The 19891-nt window shown below is 30.2% G+C and overlaps 1 protein-coding gene and 2 long non-coding RNA genes across 4 annotated transcripts; 2 read left to right on the forward strand and 1 right to left on the reverse strand.

The window, feature by feature from the left end:
* Positions 1–3139: 3139 nt before the first annotated feature.
* Hmt-1 (ABC transporter ATP-binding protein/permease Hmt-1) lies at positions 3140–16424 on the reverse strand. Of its 2 annotated transcripts, none has more exons than XM_075290533.1 (7): positions 16197–16424; positions 9479–9804; positions 9219–9418; positions 8829–9154; positions 8330–8734; positions 4803–4978; positions 3140–4743 (listed from the first exon to the last, which is right to left on the reverse strand). In XM_075290533.1, the coding sequence occupies exons 2-7, from the start codon at positions 9776–9778 to the stop codon at positions 3553–3555; spliced, it is 2598 nt and encodes an 865-aa protein (XP_075146648.1). In that variant the 5' UTR covers positions 9779–9804; positions 16197–16424; the 3' UTR covers positions 3140–3552. The 2 variants fall into 2 exon arrangements, with proteins under 2 accessions (XP_075146648.1, XP_075146649.1); XM_075290534.1 differs by having other exon boundaries at positions 9479–9826.
* A 445-nt stretch (positions 16425–16869) lies between these two features.
* Positions 16870–17402, forward strand: LOC142238764 (uncharacterized). Its single transcript, XR_012722810.1, has 2 exons — positions 16870–17106; positions 17164–17402. It is a non-coding gene; the product is annotated as an uncharacterized LOC142238764 (long non-coding RNA).
* A 441-nt stretch (positions 17403–17843) lies between these two features.
* LOC142238772 (uncharacterized) lies at positions 17844–18205 on the forward strand. Its single transcript, XR_012722814.1, has 2 exons — positions 17844–17947; positions 18017–18205. It is a non-coding gene; the product is annotated as an uncharacterized LOC142238772 (long non-coding RNA).
* Positions 18206–19891: the final 1686 nt, after the last annotated feature.

The raw sequence follows: 19891 nt of genomic DNA on the forward strand, positions 1-19891 counted from the left end.
ATTTCTATAGAAAATTTTGTCAAAATTTTATTTCTATAGAAAATTTTATCAAAATTTTATTTCTATAGAAAATTTTGTCAAAATTTTATTTCTATAGAAAATTTTTTAAAAATTTATTTCTGTAGCAAATTTTGCCAAAATTTTATCAAAATTTTATTTCTCTAGGAAATTTTATCAAAATTTTATTTCTATAGAAAATTTTGTCAAAGTTTTATTTCTATAGAAAATTTTGTTAAAATGTTATTTCTATAGAAAATTTTGTCAAAATGTTATTTCTATAGAAAATTTTGTCAAAATTTTATTTCTATAGAAAATTTTGTCAAAATTTTAGTTCTATAGAACATTTTGTCAAAATTTTATTTCTATAGAAAATTTTGTCAAAATTTTATTTCTATAGAAAATTTTGTCAAAATTTATTTCTGTAGAAAATTTTGTCAAAATTTTATTTCCACAGAAAATTTTGTCAAAATTTTGTTTCTATTGAAAAATTTATCAAAATTTTATATCTATAATATTTGTCAACATTTTATTTCTATAAAAAAATTTTTCAAAATTTTACTTCTATAGAAAATTTTGTCAAAATTTTATTTCTATAGAAAATTTTGTCAAAATTTTATCTCTATAGAAAAATTTGTCAAAATTTTATTTCTATAGAAAATTTTGTCAAAATTTTATTTCTATAGAAAATTTTGTCAAAATTTTATCTCTATAGAAAAATTTGTCAAAATTTTATCTCTATAGGAAAATTTGTCAAAATTTTATTTCTATAGAAAATTTTGTCAAAATTTTATTTCTATAGAAAATTTTGTCAAAATTTTATTTCTATAGAAAATTTTGTCAAAATTTATTTCTGTAGAAAATTTTGTCAAAATTTTATTTCTATAGAAAATTTTGTCAAAATTTTATTTCTATAGAAAATTTTGTCAAAATTTATTTCTGTAGAAAATTTTGCCAAAATTTTATTTCTATAGAAAATTTTATCAAAATTTTATTTCTCTAGGACATTTTATCAAAATTTTATTTCTATAGAAAATTTTGTCAAATTTTATTTCTATATAAACTTTTGTCAATATTTTAGATCTATAGAAAATTTTGTCAAAGTTTTATTTCTATAGAAAATTTTGTTAAAATGTTATTTCTATAGAAAATTTTGTCAAAATTTTATTTCTATAGAAAATTTTGTCAAAATTTTATTTCTATAGAAAATTTTGTCAAAATTTATTTCTGTAGAAAATTTTGCCAAAATTTTATTTCTATAGAAAATTTTATCAAAATTTTATTTCTCTAGGACATTTTATCAAAATTTTATTTCTATAGAAAATTTTGTCAAATTTTATTTCTATATAAACTTTTGTCAATATTTTAGATCTATAGAAAATTTTGTCAAAGTTTTATTTCTATAGAAAATTTTGTTAAAATGTTATTTCTATAGAAAATTTTGTCAAAATTTTATTTCTATAGAACATTTTCTCAAAATTTTATTATTATAGAAAATTTTGCCAAGATTTTATTTCTATAGAAAATTTTGTCAAAATTTTATTTCTATAGAAAATTTTGTCAAAATTTTATTGCTATAGAAAATGTTGCCAAAATTTTAGTTCTATAGAAAATTTTGTCAAAATTTTATTTCTATAGAAAATTTTGCCAAGATTTTATTTCTATAGAAAATTTTGTCAAAATTTTATTTCTATAGAAAATTTTGTCAAAATTTTATTTCTATAGAACATTTTGTCAAAATTTTATTTCTATAGAAAATTTTGTCAAAATTTTATTTCTATAGAAAATTTTGTCAAAATTTATTTCTGTAGAAAATGTTGTCAAAATTTTATTGCTATAGAAAATTTTATTTCTCAAGGAAATTTTATCAAAATTTTTTTTCTATAGAAAATTTTGTTAAAATGTTATTTCTATAGAAAATTTTGTCAAAATTTTATTTCTATAGAAAATTTTGTCAAAATTTTATTTCTATAGAACATTTTCTCAAAATTTTATTAATATAGAAAATTTTGCCAAGATTTTATTTCTATAGAAAATTTTGTCAAAATTTTATTTCTATAGAAAATTTTGTCAAAATTTTATTGCTATAGAAAATGTTGCCAAAATTTTAGTTCTATAGAAAATTTTGTCAAAATTTTATTTCTATAAAAAATGTTGCCAAGATTTTATTTCTATAGAAAATTTTGTCAAAATTTTATTTCTATAGAAAATTTGGTCAAAATTTTATTTCTATAGAACATTTTGTCAAAATTTTATTTCCATAGAAATATTTGTCAAAATTTTATTTCCACAGAAAATTTTGTCAAAATTTTGTTTCTATTGAAAAATTTATCAAAATTTTATTTCTATAATATTTGTCAACATTTTATTTCTATAGAAAATTTTGTCAAAATTTTATTTCTATAGAAAATTTTGCCAAGATTTTATTTCTATAGAAAATTTTGTCAAAATTTTATCTCTATAGAAAAATTTGTCAAAATTTTATTTCTGTAGAAAATTGTGTCAAAATTTTATTTCTATAGAAAAATTTTTCAAAGTTTTATTTCTATCGAAAATTTTGTCCATATTTTATTTCTATAAAAAATGTTTTCAAAATTTTATTTCTATAGAAAATTTTGTCAAAATTTTTATTTCTATAGAAAATTTTGTCAAAATTTTATTTCTATAGAAAATTTTGTCAAAGTTTTATTTCTGTAGAAAATTGTGTCAAAATTTTATTTCTGTAAAAAATTGTGTCAAAATTTTATTTCTATAGAAAATTTTTCATAATTTTATTTCTATAGAAAATTTTGTCAAAATTTTATTTCTATAGAAAATTTTGTAAAAAATTTATCGCTCTAGAAATTTTTTCAAAATTTTATTTCCATGGAAAATTTTGTCAAAATTTTTATTTCTCTAGAAATTTTGTCAAAGTTTTATTTCTATAGAAAATTTTGTCAAAATTGTATTTCTATAGAAAATTTTGTCAAAATTTTATTTCCATAGATTTTGAAAGAAATCGGTTCATTTATGCCAGTGCACCGATGCGGAAAATGGAAACCGTCACCTTCGTCATGCAAGACCACCGAACTCTCGCACTCTAAATTCTAAATAATATTCGACGATGTAAACTTTTTGAATTGCCCTTTAAGAATCAAAACAATTTATCGTTGTACTTAAATCGTTTTTTTATTTATGCAAAAACTAAATCTAGTTTTTTGCTTCGTTCTGATTTCTTTTCTAACATGTATACATATGGTACATATAGATAAATATTCTATTTTGTAGTACATCTAAAAATTCTTAATCATAAAAAATGTGTTCGATAGTTTACGCATAGGTTTAATAATTAAATTTACTTTAAAAGTTATCAGCAAGAATCGGTTTAGAATTATAACAGACACGCACAGTTTCCTTCCTCTACATATAATATAGTTATTTCCCATTCATCTAATATCCAAGATATATTTTATCACTCATTTTGGGAGAACATAAGATCACAAATTGAAACCATTTCACAAGAAAATAGAAAACAAATTAGGAATCGAATAACAAAAAGCCTTTGTAGGGAGCAAATTAACGGGCACCACCGTGAGCATGACCAGCTCTCAAATAGGCACTTCCGGCAGGAGCTCCACCAGCAGCTCCACCAGCGGCTCCTTCCTTGTTGGCGGGGCGAGTTTCAGTGGATTGACCCGAAATTTCGGAAGAGGTGGAAGGAGCATCTAAATTCTTCAGTTGTTGCTGCCACATTTCGGCATATAGGCCATCCTCACGTAATAGCAAATCTTCATGGCGACCCCGTTCGGCAATGCTGCCATCCTTGAGCACTAAAATCTCATCAGCATGTATAATTGTGGATAGTCTATGGGCTATAATAATAGTTGTTCGATTGGAGCAAACTTTGTGTAAAGCTGCTTGTATGTTTCTTTCGGTATTGGTATCCAGTGCAGATGTTGCCTCATCTAGCAATACCAAAACAGGGGCCTTCAAAAGCGTCCTGGCAATGGCAACGCGCTGCTTCTCACCACCACTCAAACGTAAACCACGTTCACCTACTTTCGTTTCATAACCATCGGGGAAGCCAAGAATACGATCATGAATATCAGCCATATGTGCTGCTTCATATACTTCGTCTGGGGATGAACCGATTTTACCATATTCAATATTATAGTAAATCGTATTATTGAATAGAACCGTATCTTGGGGAACAACACCAATGGCCTGTCTCAAACTTTGTTGTGTTACCAATTTGATATTTTGTCCATCGATCATAATCGAGCCAGATTGAACATCATAGAAACGGAATAGCAATCTAACAATTGTACTCTTTCCAGCTCCTGAAGGACCAACAATAGCCACTGTCTTTCCGGCAGGAACATTAAATGAGATATTGCGCAAGACAATCTTTTCGGGGCTATAACCAAAACTAACATTCGAAAATTCAATACCTCCGCCAGCTGTCAGCAATGGTGAGCTACCAGGAGCATCAACAATTTCTTCTTCTTCCTTAAGTAAATCGAACATATTTTCCATATCCACAAAATTCTTTTGTATGGCACGATAATAGGTGCCAAACCAATTTAAGGGCATATACAAATCCATTAGATAGGTGAAGAACAAAACAAAATCACCAACCGTCAGGGTATCATGATGTACCACCAGATAGACACATAACATGGAACCGGTTAGAAGACCAAGACACAATATAATATTTTGTGAAGTATTCAAAATATTCAGTGTCAATAAAGATAGGAATTCTTCTTTCTGAAAATGTTCTGGATTAGAATAGAATGCTGTACGGAGGAGAAGCACTAGAAACAAACCTGATATTTTTTGATAGCATCACGATAGGCATTCACTTCATATTGCTCTGCCCCATAGTATTTGACGGTTTCAAAATTCAGCAAAGAATCCACACTTCTGGCACGTTGTTCATTGTCAGCTTGATTCATGCGCCTTTGGAATTGTGTACGCCATTCGGTAACCAAAATTGTAGCCACTGGGTAAAAGAAAATAAGAAATAATTGTGAAAGTTAATGAGGAGGTTCTAATTTAACACTAATCGATTTGTTTTATTTATGTGCCATAGGGAGACACTAGAGTGTTTTTTAATGGATGGCTACTGCTCACGGTTGCCACAGTTGGTAGAATTCTAGAAATCACATTTTTCTATAGAAATAAAATTTCGTCAACATTTTATTTCTATAGAAAGACAGAAATAAAATTTTGACAAAATTTTCTGTAGAAATAAAATTTTAACAGAATTTTCTATAAGAAAAATTAAAAAAAAAAATTGTATAGAAATAAAATTTTTACAAAATTTTCTATAGAAATAAAAGTTCGACCAAATTTTCTATAGAAATAAAATTTTGGCTAAATTTTCGACAGAAATAAAATTTTGACAAAATTTTCTATAGAAATAAAATTTTAACAAAATTTCCTATAGGAAAAATTAAAAAAAAAAAAATTGTATAGAAATATAATTTTGACAAAATTTTCTATAGAAATAACATTTTGACCAAATTTTCTATAGAAATAAAATTTTGACAAAATTGAGAAAGTTTTCAATAGAAATAAAATTTTGACAACATTTTCTATAGAAATAAAATGTTGACAAAATTTTCTACAGAAATAAAATTTTGACATACTTTTCTATAGAAATAAAATTTTGACAAAATTTTCTATAGAAATAAAATTTTGACAAAATGTTTCTATAGAAATAAAATGTTGACAAATGTTTCCATAGAAATAAAATTTTTACAAAATTTTCTATAGAAATAAAATTTTCTTTGAAAATAAAATTTTGCCAAATTTTCGGTGGAAATAAAATGTTGACAAAATGTTTCTATAGACATAAAATGTTGACAAAATTTTCTATAGAAATAAAATTTTGACAACATTTTCTACAGAAATAAAATGTTGACAATATTTTCTATACAAATAAAATTTTGACAAAATTTTCTACAGAAATAAAATTTTGACAAAATTTTCTATAGAAATAAATTTTTAACAAAATTTTCTATAAGAAAAATTAAAAAAAAAAAATATATAGAAATAAAATTTTGACAAAATTTTCTATAGAAATAAAATTTTTACAAAATTTTCTATAGAAATAAAATTTTGGCAAAATTTTCTACAGATATAAAAATTTGACAAAATTTTCTATAGAAATAAAATTTTAACAAAATTTCCTATAGGAAAAATTTTTTATAGAAATACAATGTTGACAAATGTTTCCATAGAAATAAAATTTGTACAAAATTTTCTATAGAAATAAAAGTTTTTTGAAAATAAAATTTTGACAAAATTTTCTGTGGAAATAAAATGTTGACAAAATGTTTTGTAGAACTAAGATTTTTACAAAATGTTCTATAGAAATAACATTTTAAAAAAATTTTCTAGAGAAATAAAATTTTGACAAAATTTTCTATAGAAATAAAATGTTGAAAAATTTTCTATAGAAATAAAATTTTGACAAAATTTTCTATAGAAATGAAATTTGTTGTTGATATTGTTGACCTTTTTATTTTAATTTTTATGATTTTTTATCTCATAATCTCGGCTATAGGTCTATAAATTAAACTTGAAATTGTTGGTTTCTTGTTTTTTTTTATTTTCCGATATTTCGGTTGACTTCGTCAGAACCGTTTTCAATGATTTTCTCCGTTGTCTTGTTACTTCGCTGTCTGTTTTTCTACAGTGTTTCTACAGTCGGAAATAAAAAAAAAACAAGAAACCAACAATATCAAGTTTAATTTATAGACCTATAGCCGAGATTATGAGATAAAAAATCATATAAATAAAATTTTCTATAGAAATAAAATTTTGACAAAATTTTCAATAGAAATAAAATTTTGACAAAATTTTCTATACAAATAAAATTTTGACAAAATTTTCTACAGAAATAAAATTTTGACAAAATTTTCTATAGAAATAAAATTTTAACAAAATTTCCTATAAGAAAAATTAAAAAAAAAAATGTATGGAAATAAAATTTGGACCAAATTTTCTATAGAAATAAAATTTTGACAAAATTTTTTAAAGAAATAAAATTTTGATAAAATTTTCTATAGGAAAAATTAAAAAAAAAAAACCTATAGAAATTTAATTTGCACAAAATTTTCAATAGAAATTAAATTTTGACAATATTTTCTATAGAAATAAAATTTTGACAAAATTTTCTATAGAAATTTTGAGAAAATGTTCAATAGAAATAAAATTTTGACAATATTTTCTATAGAAATAACATTTTAACACAATTTTCTATAGACAAAATTAAATGTTGACAAAATTTTCTATAGATATAAAATTTTGAAAAATTTTTCTATAGACATAAAAATTTAACAGAATTTTCTATAGAAAAAAATTTTGACAAAATTTTCTATAGAAATAAAATTTTTACAAAATTTTCTGTAGAAATACAATTTTTACAAAATTTTCTATATATATGAAGTTTTAAAGGAAAGGATAACAGAACGGAACAAAATATGTGGATCCAACGGTGAAAACTGAATATACTTTTATACCAAACAAAAGTGTAATTGCCTGGAAAGGAACTGTTAAAGTTTTCCGTTATATTGCTCAGCACAGAAAAAATATCACAAAAATATTTCCGATTACAAAGTTGATTGAAGTTGTAAACTTTTTCAATTAAAAAATTAGTTGATGCAGCTAACAATCAAACTCGGATGACTAAGTAAGTTAAAAAATTTATTGGAAATTTTTTAATTTTTATTACAAACATTAATTGAAACACTCAATTTTTAATCAAGCTAGAAACACTAAATTAGATAATAATGTAATTGCATTTTGCCATCAACATCAATTAAATTATTAATTGAATCAATTAAAAAATAAATAAACGAAAGTTGTTAATGATATCAATTAATTGTTTAATCAAGCATTCTTGTATACTAATTAAAACTGTGATTGTTACTATCCCTTTAGTGATTGGAGACATTTTAATTAAAAAACTTATTGGATGAATTAATTTCATGATTTAATCAAAAAAACAATGTTTTGTCTGCTACTACCAAATGGAAGATCAGTTGTCTCACACAAAAAAAAGAAAAAAGAACCTGATTCAATTACGAAATTAATTGATCCAATCAACTTTTTAATTGGAAATATTTTTTTCTGTGCATAAGGGGCCGGCTGTAAGGGTACTTATTGCCAAATATTCTATTTCGTACAGGATCCGAACGTCTTTAGAAAATTTTGCAAAATATGTATATGTCTTATTAAAATTCTTGTCAAATTTGACAACTAACTGCCAGAATCTCAAATTTCGCGATTATAATGGGTTCCTAAGAACCAATTATATGTAAACTAATATAAAAGATGCACTTACATATATACAAAAACATGGTGAGAAAAACAATCAGGCCAAACCACCAATTGAAGGCATAGATGAAATACACAACTGCTACAATTAAATCCAATATGGTGGGTGTTATTGAGAAGATGATATAGTTCAAGAGATTATTTATGGAATCTGTGCCACGATCCATAACACGAAGAACTTCGCCAGTTTTCCGTTGTAAATGCCATCTCAATGACAAATGATGTAAATGTTGGAAAAGATCCACTTCAATTTCACGCGTTGTATACTGTTGTACTTTAATCCATAGAAATGAGCGAAGATTATTAAAAAGGCCCATAGTACCAGTACCACCACCCTGAAGAAATGATAGAGCCACATAGATCAAAACTAAATCCCAACGGAATACAATGGGCTCTATGGTTAAGCTGTCAACTGAAATAATAAAAAAGATAATGAGTTTTTTAAGTCTAGAAATTTTTCAATTCGTATGGTTTCTTTTCAACCCAAAATAATTGTGTTGACATACCCAAATTTTTACGATATATGGGTAAATACAATTTAATAACACGTCCAGCAGCCAGCAATAGAATACAAAACAAGACGGTCATTTGTAGGAAAATATCCTTTTTAGGCCATAGGTAGGGTAAAAGTTTACGCAATTTCTTGAAGGCATTTTTGAAAGCCGAACCGGTATTAAGATTTTGACCATCTGTTGTTTGATTCTCTTCATCCAAACGTTGATGTATGTTATAGGGTAATGGTGTACCAGGACCCTTTAGACCCAATACAAAGATCAATAGAGATGTTATGTATCGGGTTACAAATAAACCCATTTCGACTTCATCTTTGTTTCTAGGGTAAAATAGATTTGACATTAGTTGGGATATTTGGAAATATTTCGAGTTTTTTTAGTTACGTTTTCAAATGAAACCACCAATCCTCATGGCGTAGATTAATAAAGGCCAAAGATTCATTTATAAAAGCCAAAGTCCAGAAGAGTAGAAGTACTAAGCCATGACCTCGAGTGGGAACTGAGGGCAATTGGTACCATCTTTCTTTAATCACTAAACATATGGACATGGGATAGGCCACACAAACGAAACATGTTGATAGAATCTATAAACACAATATTAATTTAGATTGCAGTTTTCTCTATAAAATAATTGAAAAACTTACCATATAACCATACACCGCACTTCCATCATAGATACGGGCATTTAGAAGAAATCTTATCAATTGCAATAATGGAAAGAATACCAACAAAAACAATTGAAAACCATATAAACGTGTTTTAGGTACTAATGCAGGGTCTGTTATACGTGTTGCATATTTAGTGTACATTAACAATTGTATTAAACCAAATACGATTAAAAATCCACAGCAGACCGCCGATCCCACAGTATCCATAAAACAATGGGAGATTCCATGATTGATCCAAATTTGTGATAAGGTAACATTTGGCGGACAATACAACATGATGATGCGCCTTCAGCCACCAGTGGCTGCAAATGAAAGTAAAGCAAACTAAAAATGTATAATTTAATCAAGTTATTTGATTCATTCAACAGTTAGGCTTGCAAATCAAATTATATACTATAATTGAAATGAATCATATCCACTAAACCATGTCGAAATACACGTTTTTTGTTGGTTGCTGTTCTATAAAAAAGACACACTGGTCGCTGTCCTTATCAAAGTTTTTTTTATTGTTTTGAGATAAATTAAATTTTAATTGACACCCAACATTGTCAACTAAGCATAGGAGTATGTATGTGCAAATGAAATGTGTGACTAGAGAAAAAACAGATTTGTAGGTAGTCAAGCCCATATATATTTTATTTCTTCCTTAAACCTAAACTTTTTTGAGAAAGTTTACAAAGGGGAACAGCATATCGGCAAGCGTCTTTTGTCTCAGTGTTATATTGAATGTTTTATTTAGGATTCATTTTGATTCTGATATTTCGAACCATATCCCAATATAGGGTTGCAGTTGTTGTTAACAAGTGAAAGGGAATGGGTGATAGGGATGTCGTTCGGAATTTAACAAAAAATATATATATTTTATCAATCCCGAAATGTTTGGTATTTTTTTTTTAAATATTTTGAGTAATAACAATCTGCAACACCAAAAAAATTAAGTAGGGTGAGTGCAGCAAATGTGGTATACCCATTTGTTTTTCGATAGTCAAATTTTTTGTTTTTCTCCGACGAGTCTAAGATTTTACCACATTCAATTTACTAGTGTTAGCCATCCACGCAACTATGTGCGAAAAATAAGAAACCCATAATTTCGGAAAAACACATTAAGCACGAATTCATAAATTGTGCAGGTAATGGGTACACCATCATGTAGATTTTTTTGTAAAAAAAAAAAATAAATGCAATATACACAGAAAAAATTTTCACGAAATGTTTTCCAATTAAAATCTTAATTGAGTTTTAAAAAATATTCAATTAAAAATTTAATTGAATCAACAATTTTTTTAATTGAAATAAAAATCAATCACACAAATTAATAGTATCAATTAACTTTTTAATTGGATCAATTAATTTTTTAATTGACTGCCAATTAATTTTTTAATTGATACTATCATTTCTGTGATTGAAGACATTTCAATTAAAAAATTAATTGGATCAATTAATTTCGTGATTGAATCAGTAAATTTTTTTTTTGTGTGTATGTATCGCAATTGCATACATTTTATGCGTATGCAATTACGCAATTTCGGACGCAAATAACTCTTCAGTTATTTCAGAAGGTTCAAGTGTAGTTAACTTTGGGTTGAGTGAATTACCCGAATTTATTCTGCTAATTGATTGATAGTTTTGCTGCGAGTAGAGGATGCTGATGAGGAATGTGGTAATTCCGAAACAGCTGTACATCCAACCATCTTGCAGTCTATAGGGCTTTGCCCAAATAAATTTGACAAGCATACTTTTCCTCTGTTGGTTAAGCTACACATAGTTTTAAGCTGAGATCAAAAACAACAATAATGATTGAAGAGAAACCAACAATAACAAACGAAACGAATGAAGATAGAGGAAACACACTCAAAAACAAACCCAGCCAACTACATTCAAATCGATGATTTGAGTTTGGCAAAGGAAAAGAGATATTTCACTGCAAGAAATTTGAGGATATCTGCCACCAAATCCTCAGCCACAAAATTCACTACATGGACGGCGGAAGTACGCAAGCAGTTGAATGTCAGAGTCACATTCGACAGCCTTTATAAGTCGTCCGCCCATGCCACTGCAATTTGTGATAAGCTCCGCGGTAGAAACAAGGTCCTCAAGTCGCTTGCCGGCAGCACTTGGGGTGCGGACAAAGAAACCATGTTAACTACATATAAGGCAATTGGCCGGTCAGTGGTAAACTATGCAGCGCCAGTGTGGACACCTCAAACGAGCGATAGGCAGTGGAATAACATACAGGCCTGTCAGAACGCTGCCCTTAGAACCGCAACAGGATGTCTCCGCAGTACACCCCTGGATCACCTTTATGCGGAGACCAAGATCATCCCAGTGCGTCGACACAACTACATGTTGTCAAAGCAGTACCTCTTGGGTTGCCATCGAAGTTGTCATCCGAATCACCATCTTGTTGATAGACAACCTCCACCCAGCAATGTAAGGGTTGATCTTCACCTTCTAGAGCCCGAGATCCAGCGTTACAAAAGAGAGCCGCTAGATCAAACAGCATACCAGACATGTCTGAACAGGATTCATGAGGATACTGTAGCTGAAGCGGTGAGAAGCTACAAGGTTAATCCTGTTCTCGGAGTCCGACCACCGCCCACCGGAGGAGAGAGACCTCCCACGGCAGACAAGGGTAGTTTTGGCCCAAGTGTAGTTCACTTTGGGTTGAGTGAATTACCCGAATTTATTCTGATAATAGGTTGATAGTTTTGCTGCAAGTAGAGGAATAAAATTTTACTAAAATTTTCTATAGAAATAAAATTTAACTAAAATTTTCTATAGAAATAAAATTTAGCGAAAATTTTCTATAGAAAATAATTTAGCGAAAATTTGCAATAGAAATAAAAATTTGCGAAAATTTTCTATAGAAATAAAATTTAGCGAAAATTTTCCAGAAAAAAAAATTGATTAAATTTTCTATTGAAATAAAATTTTGACAAAATTTTCTATAGAAATAAAGTTTTGACAACATTTTCTATAGAAATAAAATTTTGACAAAATTTTCTATAGAAAAAAATTTTACTAAAATTTTCTATAGAAATAAAATAAATAAAATTTTGACAAAAGTCGACTTCTTTGAAAATTCTATTTGTCGTGTTTTTTCATACGATGTTGATGCAAGCTTAAAATGGTTAAAACATTTACAATACAAGGGATATTTATACATCCAAAAGCCGCTAATAGGAAGGATCAATCATTCATTAGGATAAAGGGTGATACGGTCAAAATTTGGTCAAGGGAAAACGCGTGTAAATCGGTGAAATCGTTTATTTAAAAAATCAAATTAAATTTCTTTTTCAAGTTCAATTAGTATAAAATTCAGGAAAAATATTCAGTTAGGCTTTCGCTTTTCCAAATCCGAATTGCCGGGCCTCACGCTTGACACCTGCCATCAGATTTTGTACAGCAACTTTGTCCACCTTCTTCGCCGCAGAAAGCCAGTTTGCCTTGAACTGCTGCTCGTCCTTAGCAGTTTTTTTGGTCTTCTTTAGGTTCCGCTTGACAATAGCCCAGTATTTCTCAACTGGGCGGAGCTCTGGCATGTTGGGAGGGTTCTTGTCCATGGGAACCACCTGCACGTTGTTGGCGGCGTACCACTCCATGGCCTTTTTGCCGTAATGGCAAGATGCCAAATCCGACCAAAACAGTACGGAACAACCGTGTTTCTTTAGGAAAGGCAGCAGACGTTTATTAAAACACTCTTTCACGTAAATTTCTTGGTTGACAGTCCCGGAAGCTATGAAAATGCTGCTTTTCAAGCCACAGGTACAGATGGCTTGTGTTTGAAAATATCTGCTACCTTTCCCCTTGCTTTTGCCGTATAAAACTCCTGTCCCGGAAGCTGCTTGTAGTCGGCTTTGACGTAGGTTTCGTCGTCCATTACCACGCAGTCAAACTTCGTCAGCATCGTCGTGTACAGCCTACGGGATCGCGCTTTGGCCGTCGTATTTTGTTTATCATCGCGATTTGGAGTCACTACCTTCTTGTAAGTCGATAGTCCGCCTCGTTTTTTGGCTCGATGCATGGTTGTAGACGATACACCCAGCTTATTTGCGGCATCTCTGAGAGAGAGGTTAGGGTTTCGCTTGAAACTACCGGCAACTCTCTTTGTCGTCTCAGCGGCTTCCGGTTTTCGATTTCCCCCCGATCCAGACTTCCTGGCTGTCGACAAACGTTCCCCAAATACTTTAATTACATTTGTAACGGTTGATTTGGCAACTTTTAGCGATTTTGCCAGCTTTGCGTGCGAGTAGCTCGGATTTTCGCGATGCGCGAGCAAAATTTTGATACGCTGCTCTTCTTGCTTGGACGGCATTTTGACAACTGAAGAGTGAATTCCAAAATAAAAATAGGAGCAAATGCAAAATTGAAAGAAATACGTCAAGTTTATATTGACCAAATTTTGACCGTATCACCCTTTACTGTAGCTGAAGCGGTGAGAAGCTACAAGGTTAATCCTGTTCTCGAAGCTCGACCACCGCCCATAGCACCGAAAGAGACACACCCACCGGCAGACAAGGGTAGTTTTGATCCAACTAAGATCAGGCAAGTGCAGCCGCCTCAATTCCTACTTATCAGTGATTGATAGCAGCGTAGCTGACGTGTGTCTCATCTGTAATCAAGGGCCACATGACCCACGTCACCTTTTAGCTTGCCCAGCTAATCCTATCCGTTTCACCACCAGATCACTTTGGACATAATCCATCCTTGTTGCAGTGTTCTTTGATCTGGCTACTAATTGATCTACCAAAGCATAGATCAAAATGGATGAAACTACATCGAAAACTTTTACAACAGCAACAACATCAATCATTCATTCGAAGAAGAGATTTTTTTAACACACCACAGAAAATTTAAAAAAAAAAAAGATTTATTTTTTAAATTTGGTAGATTTTTTGGTAAAATGTTCTTTAAATTTTGGTAGATTTTTTTTTGGAACGAGTGGTCGACTCCTGACCACGGTACTTTTCTCATGCAAGATTAACGCACATCCAACTTCTGGATGAAACAAATTATCAGCTTCAAACTTGGAACAACTAGTTATTATTGATGCAGGTCTAATGGTATTGCAAATGGTCCATTTTGGGCTTCCATTAGGTATAATTCCACATAAACCACTCCCCAAATGTTTCTTCTTGAGCCTCCTAAAATCATAAATTTCATCAGGTTTGAATAAAATTCAATGCCAAATATAATAGCCCTATATGAACCAATCCCGGGATTTGATTTTCTGACTTCAGCTTCTGGAAGCTTGAGCTGACAATAACCCAAAAAATCAGTACATAATTAGATATTGTCTCTATTTAAACCGATCAATAACTTAAATAGTCTGCCAATTTTTTTGTTAACTAACCTTGTCTCCATATCGAATAATTTTCAATTTAGAAGTGTTAGAAAATTTCAATATACCTTGCCATCCGCAATTATTAGCAAAACACAAGTGGATGACAGCCTTTAGCAGTACTTTGTACGCAATGGAGGGTACATAAGAATCGTATATATGTACGATAGATTTATTATCTGCATTGATAATTTTCCATTATTTTGCAGCGAGAAATTTGTGGATATTAGTCACCAAATGACCAGCAGAATGACACCGGAAGTTTAATTTTTAGAATTAATGATGTCGTTATAGTGACATTAAACAATACTAAGAAATCTAAACTTTGTCCAATGAATACGATTTGTCTTAAAATGTTTAAGTATTCCATGACAGTTTTTAAAGTCTTCCACATTGTTTTTCAGTGATCATTTATTTCCTTTTAGTTGTTGTTGTTGTAATAGCGCAAGCGAAAATATGTCAGGTGTTATGTGGCCCTTGAACGACCAAAAGGAACATCCATTGATTCGAATAAGTTGTGAAAACTATTCTACTCAACATTAAATCATCTTGCACCCTATCAAAATTCTTCGATCTGAATACCACTTAGTAAGCCCATAAAGACTAACAGGTCGATAAAAACGACACAACGAATAATGACGTCTGCTATAATTACAACTGCACAAACGGAATCTTAATTTTGATATTCAATTGAGTACCCATATTTGAATACACATTTCTAATTAGCCGAAGTACAAAGTCCAATTTCTATTTGAACACTTGTAAAGAATCCAATTGATTTACTGTCCAACAAGGGGATAAACTTTAGCACTTACAACAATGCCCTTTAATGTAGATGTGTAACTTATTTGCTATCTTTTGGTTATGGGATTTAAAACCACAATTTCGAAAAATTGTAATATTTTATCTGTGATTTGTTTTAGTCTTATAGTAATAATTCAATATGAACTTGGTAATTCTAGCTTGCTTGTTGAATATCATTATTGTCCCTTTCATACTATTCCATCCAGAAACTGGTAGTTGAAGTTTTGCCCTTAACACAGTCACATAGTGTCGGGAGTAATTTGATCCTTGGATATGAATCTGCTTATTTCCTACAAAGTAGAAAGTAGTAATAGAAAGTGGTAAATTTGGATGGTGATGCGCGGTGGGAATTCCTACCTCCCCCCGAAAACCGAAAAAAAAAACACCGGGCAAGGAGACACTACAAAACTTGCCTACATGGCAAAACTACTTTTAATCAATATATTGAAGTCTTTACGAAATAATTGATTTCCACAGTGCTTAAAATCAAGAACATTTAGATTTTTTAGTAATTAAATGTAAAATTATGCAATTCTTTGTTTTTTTTACCTTTGCGGTAATACGAATTCCTCAGTTAATATGAAACTTTTTTTTTGTCGATATTGTTTTAGATGTTTCCTTTTATTTCACAATAATTTGCACTCATCACTTCACTTTGGCCACCATCAAGCTGATAGAGCACAAATAATTAGCATTTATTTTCCATTTATAAAAAAAGGGAGCAATGTTTTCTGCCGATATAGGGACGTGTTTTTGTTTTGAGTTTTAATTGACAATAACAAGAATTAAAAGTCATTTGGAGCATGTTGCCATATCTTTTAAATTTGTTGTATATATTGACAATACAAACACATTCATTACGATAAACGTCTGATGGACCCGTAATAAAACGCCAAAGATAGGGTAGAGCAATTGCATGGTACAATAACAAGGTGGAAATTCAGTGCTCATTAAATACAAATATTGGAAAAAGGTTTACATTCAAAAATCTTTCAAATATATTCTAAAAACAAGTGAGTAAAGTAGAAAGTCGGGCGGGGCCGACTATATCATACCCTAAACCACCCCTACTGAATTAGTAAACATAAGCATTTGTGGGGTATCATTGATATAGGTTTTGGTGAACATAAAGGGGGGTACATGTTTATGGGTGTCTTGTCGCAATCTGAGCAGACATGTCTAATATAAGGAGCTATAGCTTATTTTGCACCAAAAGAGCTACCCTGCCAGCATTTCAAAGTTCCATTTCAACCTCATCGTTACCACAGACTCGTAAATGTCACTTCAACCATCATGAAAAGGTACATCAAAAAGTACATGCAAGTAATTTGCCATCCCTACTGTTAAAAAAGCCATTTTTTTGTGAAACGCCAAGCGCAACCAGCTTGTTATATTTTAATTAAATAAAAACGAAAATAAAGTTCTGAAAACATAGATTATACGCTTAAAATTGTGAAAGGTATATTGGTGAACAATTTGGTGATTTTCCAAATGGAATAAAGTGATTGTTTTTCAGATATTTTACAGACACGCTGCCTCCATGGAATAAAAACACTGGTTGATAGACGCAGCAACATGTAACTCGCTACTTGTAACTCAACATCATCATTAATGCCAAAAATTATGTTAAATGTAATGTGATAGTGGTATAAATGTTATATTTTTAAGAATTTGTAAATGTTTAATCAAATTAATAAATATCTAAACAAACGTGTTTTACTCGACCACAATGATTCTTTTACAACTATCTTAAAATTCACTTTTTCTGATTGTTTGGAGGGTCCCTTATTGGCGTCGTTCTAAATTGATCTATAAAGGCACCTAATAATTGCACTCATGCGAAACATTTTTGTAGTATCTTGGCGTGGTACAACTTCTCAATAGTGACGGCGCTTTCCGACGAGTTTTTGATGTCGTATATGATTGTTTTCGACGTAGTGGGGATTCTCAAAAGAGTCCCCAAATTCAAAAAATGTTGGCAGGGTAGTATGCCACTAATATTGAGTCCATTATTAAAAAAGAGGAAATCGGTCAATTACCCTGCCAGCATTTCAACGTTCCATTTCATCCTCATCGCTATCACAGACTCATAAGTGACACTGCAACTATCGCCAACTGTGATGGGGTAAACATATCAAAAAGTACAAAATGTACATGGAAGTATTTTGCCATCACTATTGTTACAAGAGTCATTTTATATTTTGTGAAACACCAAGCACAACTAGCTTCTTATATTTTATTTAAATAAAAATGATAATGAAGTGCTGAAAACATAGTTATTTCGCTTAAAATTGTGAAAGGTATATTGGTGAAACATTTTTTGACTTTCCAAATGGAATAAAGTGATAGTTTTTCAAATATTTTTCCAGACACGCTGCCTCCATTGGGAATAAAAGCACTGGCAGATAGATGCTACAACATGTAACTTGCAACTTGTAACTCAACATCAATCTTTTATTAATGCATAAAAATATGTTAAATGTGATGTGATAGTGGTATAAATGTTATATTTATGAGAATTTATAAATGTTTAATAAAATTAATAATCATCTAAACAATCGGGTTTTACTTGACCACAATGATTCTTTTACAACTATCTTAAAATTCACTTTTTCTGATTGTTTGAAGGGGCTCTTATTGGCGTCGTTCTAAATTTATTAAAAAAGGCACCTAATTATTGCACTCATGCGATACTTTTTTGTAGTAAATTGGCGTGGTACAACTTCTCAATAGTGACGGCGCTTTTCCGAGGAATTTTGGATATCGTATACGACTGTTTTCGACGTAGTGGGGATTCTCAGAAGCGCCCCCAAATTCAAAAAATGTTGGCAGGGTAGTTGTGGGTAATAAATCCAAATTTCTGCAAATAGGGCAATAGATTTATGTAAGAGCTACATGTAACATAAGTCGAAATACGATCAGCTAGTACATCAAAATTTGAAATTTGAATAACATAGGTTAATAAATAAGATTATTATGGCCAAATATGACAAAATCGAGCGATGCATATATATGGGAATCTGAACCAATTTGTATAACATTTTGCAGGTATGATTGATACCACAGAAGGTCACTTTGTGTAAAATTTGAGTACGATCAGTTAATAAATGAGGCCCCTATGGTCAAAAATAAAGTTATTAGGGACAAATTTTTCAAAATCGGGCGATACATATATATGGGAGCTATATCTAAATTTGAACCGATTTCGATGAAATTTTGCACATACAGTTAGTGCTATAGAAGATTACATTTAGCCAACCTTGGTTACGATCGGTTGATAAATAAGGGTTTTACGGCCAAATTTGGCAAAATCGGGCGATACATATATATGGGAGCTATATCTAAATCTGAACCGATTTCGATGAAATTTCACATATACAGTTAGAGCTATAGAAGATTACATTTAGCCAACTTTGCGTACGATCGGTTGACAAATAAGGGGTTTACGGTCAAATTTGGCAAAATCGGGCGATACATATATATGGGAGCTATATCTAAATCTGAACCGATTTCGATTATTTTTGGCACATATTGTCAGTACCATAAAAGATTAAAATAAGCCAAGTTTGAGTAAGATCGCTTAATAAATAAGGTTTTTATGGCCAAATTTGGGAAAATCGGGCGATACATATTAAGGGTCGTTAAATTGTAAGGGTCGATGTTGAATGTGAACCACACCTAAACGCCAAGTTTTTTTTCCGAATTTTATTTGACATTTCTCTATTTCAGATTTACTCAATTTGAACCATGGAGAGATACATAATCCAACAACGTGTTAAACGGTTCCAAGAAATGGCAACAGTGGATGATCAATTTTCGAAGAAAATCATCTTCAGTGATGAGGCACATTTTCACCTCAGTGGATTCGTCAATAAACAGAATGAAGGTGTGCCACCGGAGACGCGGCGCCTATTTGGCCGATATTTTGTTCCATACATAATTGAGTAATACCAATATATCATAATAAACTAAAATTACAATAATTTCCTAAATAGTTTGTGTTTTATTCAAAATCAACATCGGCCCTTGAAATTTTAACCACCCTAAATCTGAGCCGATTTCGATGTAATTTTGCAGACTTAAAGGGTGATGAAAAAGTTTAGTATGTGCAAAATTTGATGACGATCGGTTTGTAAAAAAGCGCAACGTCACTCCATTTGTCGAAATCGGGCGATAAATATATATGGGAGCTATATATAAATTTGATCCGATTTCTTTTAAGTTCAATAGCGTTCGTCCTTGTG

This window comes from Haematobia irritans, chromosome 1 (genome assembly GCF_050003625.1).
Source record: "Haematobia irritans isolate KBUSLIRL chromosome 1, ASM5000362v1, whole genome shotgun sequence".
NCBI lineage: Eukaryota > Metazoa > Arthropoda > Insecta > Diptera > Muscidae > Haematobia > Haematobia irritans.

Excerpts from the sequence above, each read along its gene's own strand:
- Hmt-1 (XM_075290533.1), bottom strand. The coding sequence starts at position 9,778 with ATGTTGTATTGTCCGCCAAATGTTACCTTATCACAAATTTGGATCAAT. Across the intron at positions 9,155-9,218 it reads TGGTGGTTTCATTTGAAAAC|AAACAAAGATGAAGTCGAAA; the intron begins GTAACTAAAAAA and ends ATTTTACCCTAG. Across the intron at positions 4,744-4,802 it reads ATGCTATCAAAAAATATCAG|AAAGAAGAATTCCTATCTTT; the intron begins GTTTGTTTCTAG and ends GAACATTTTCAG.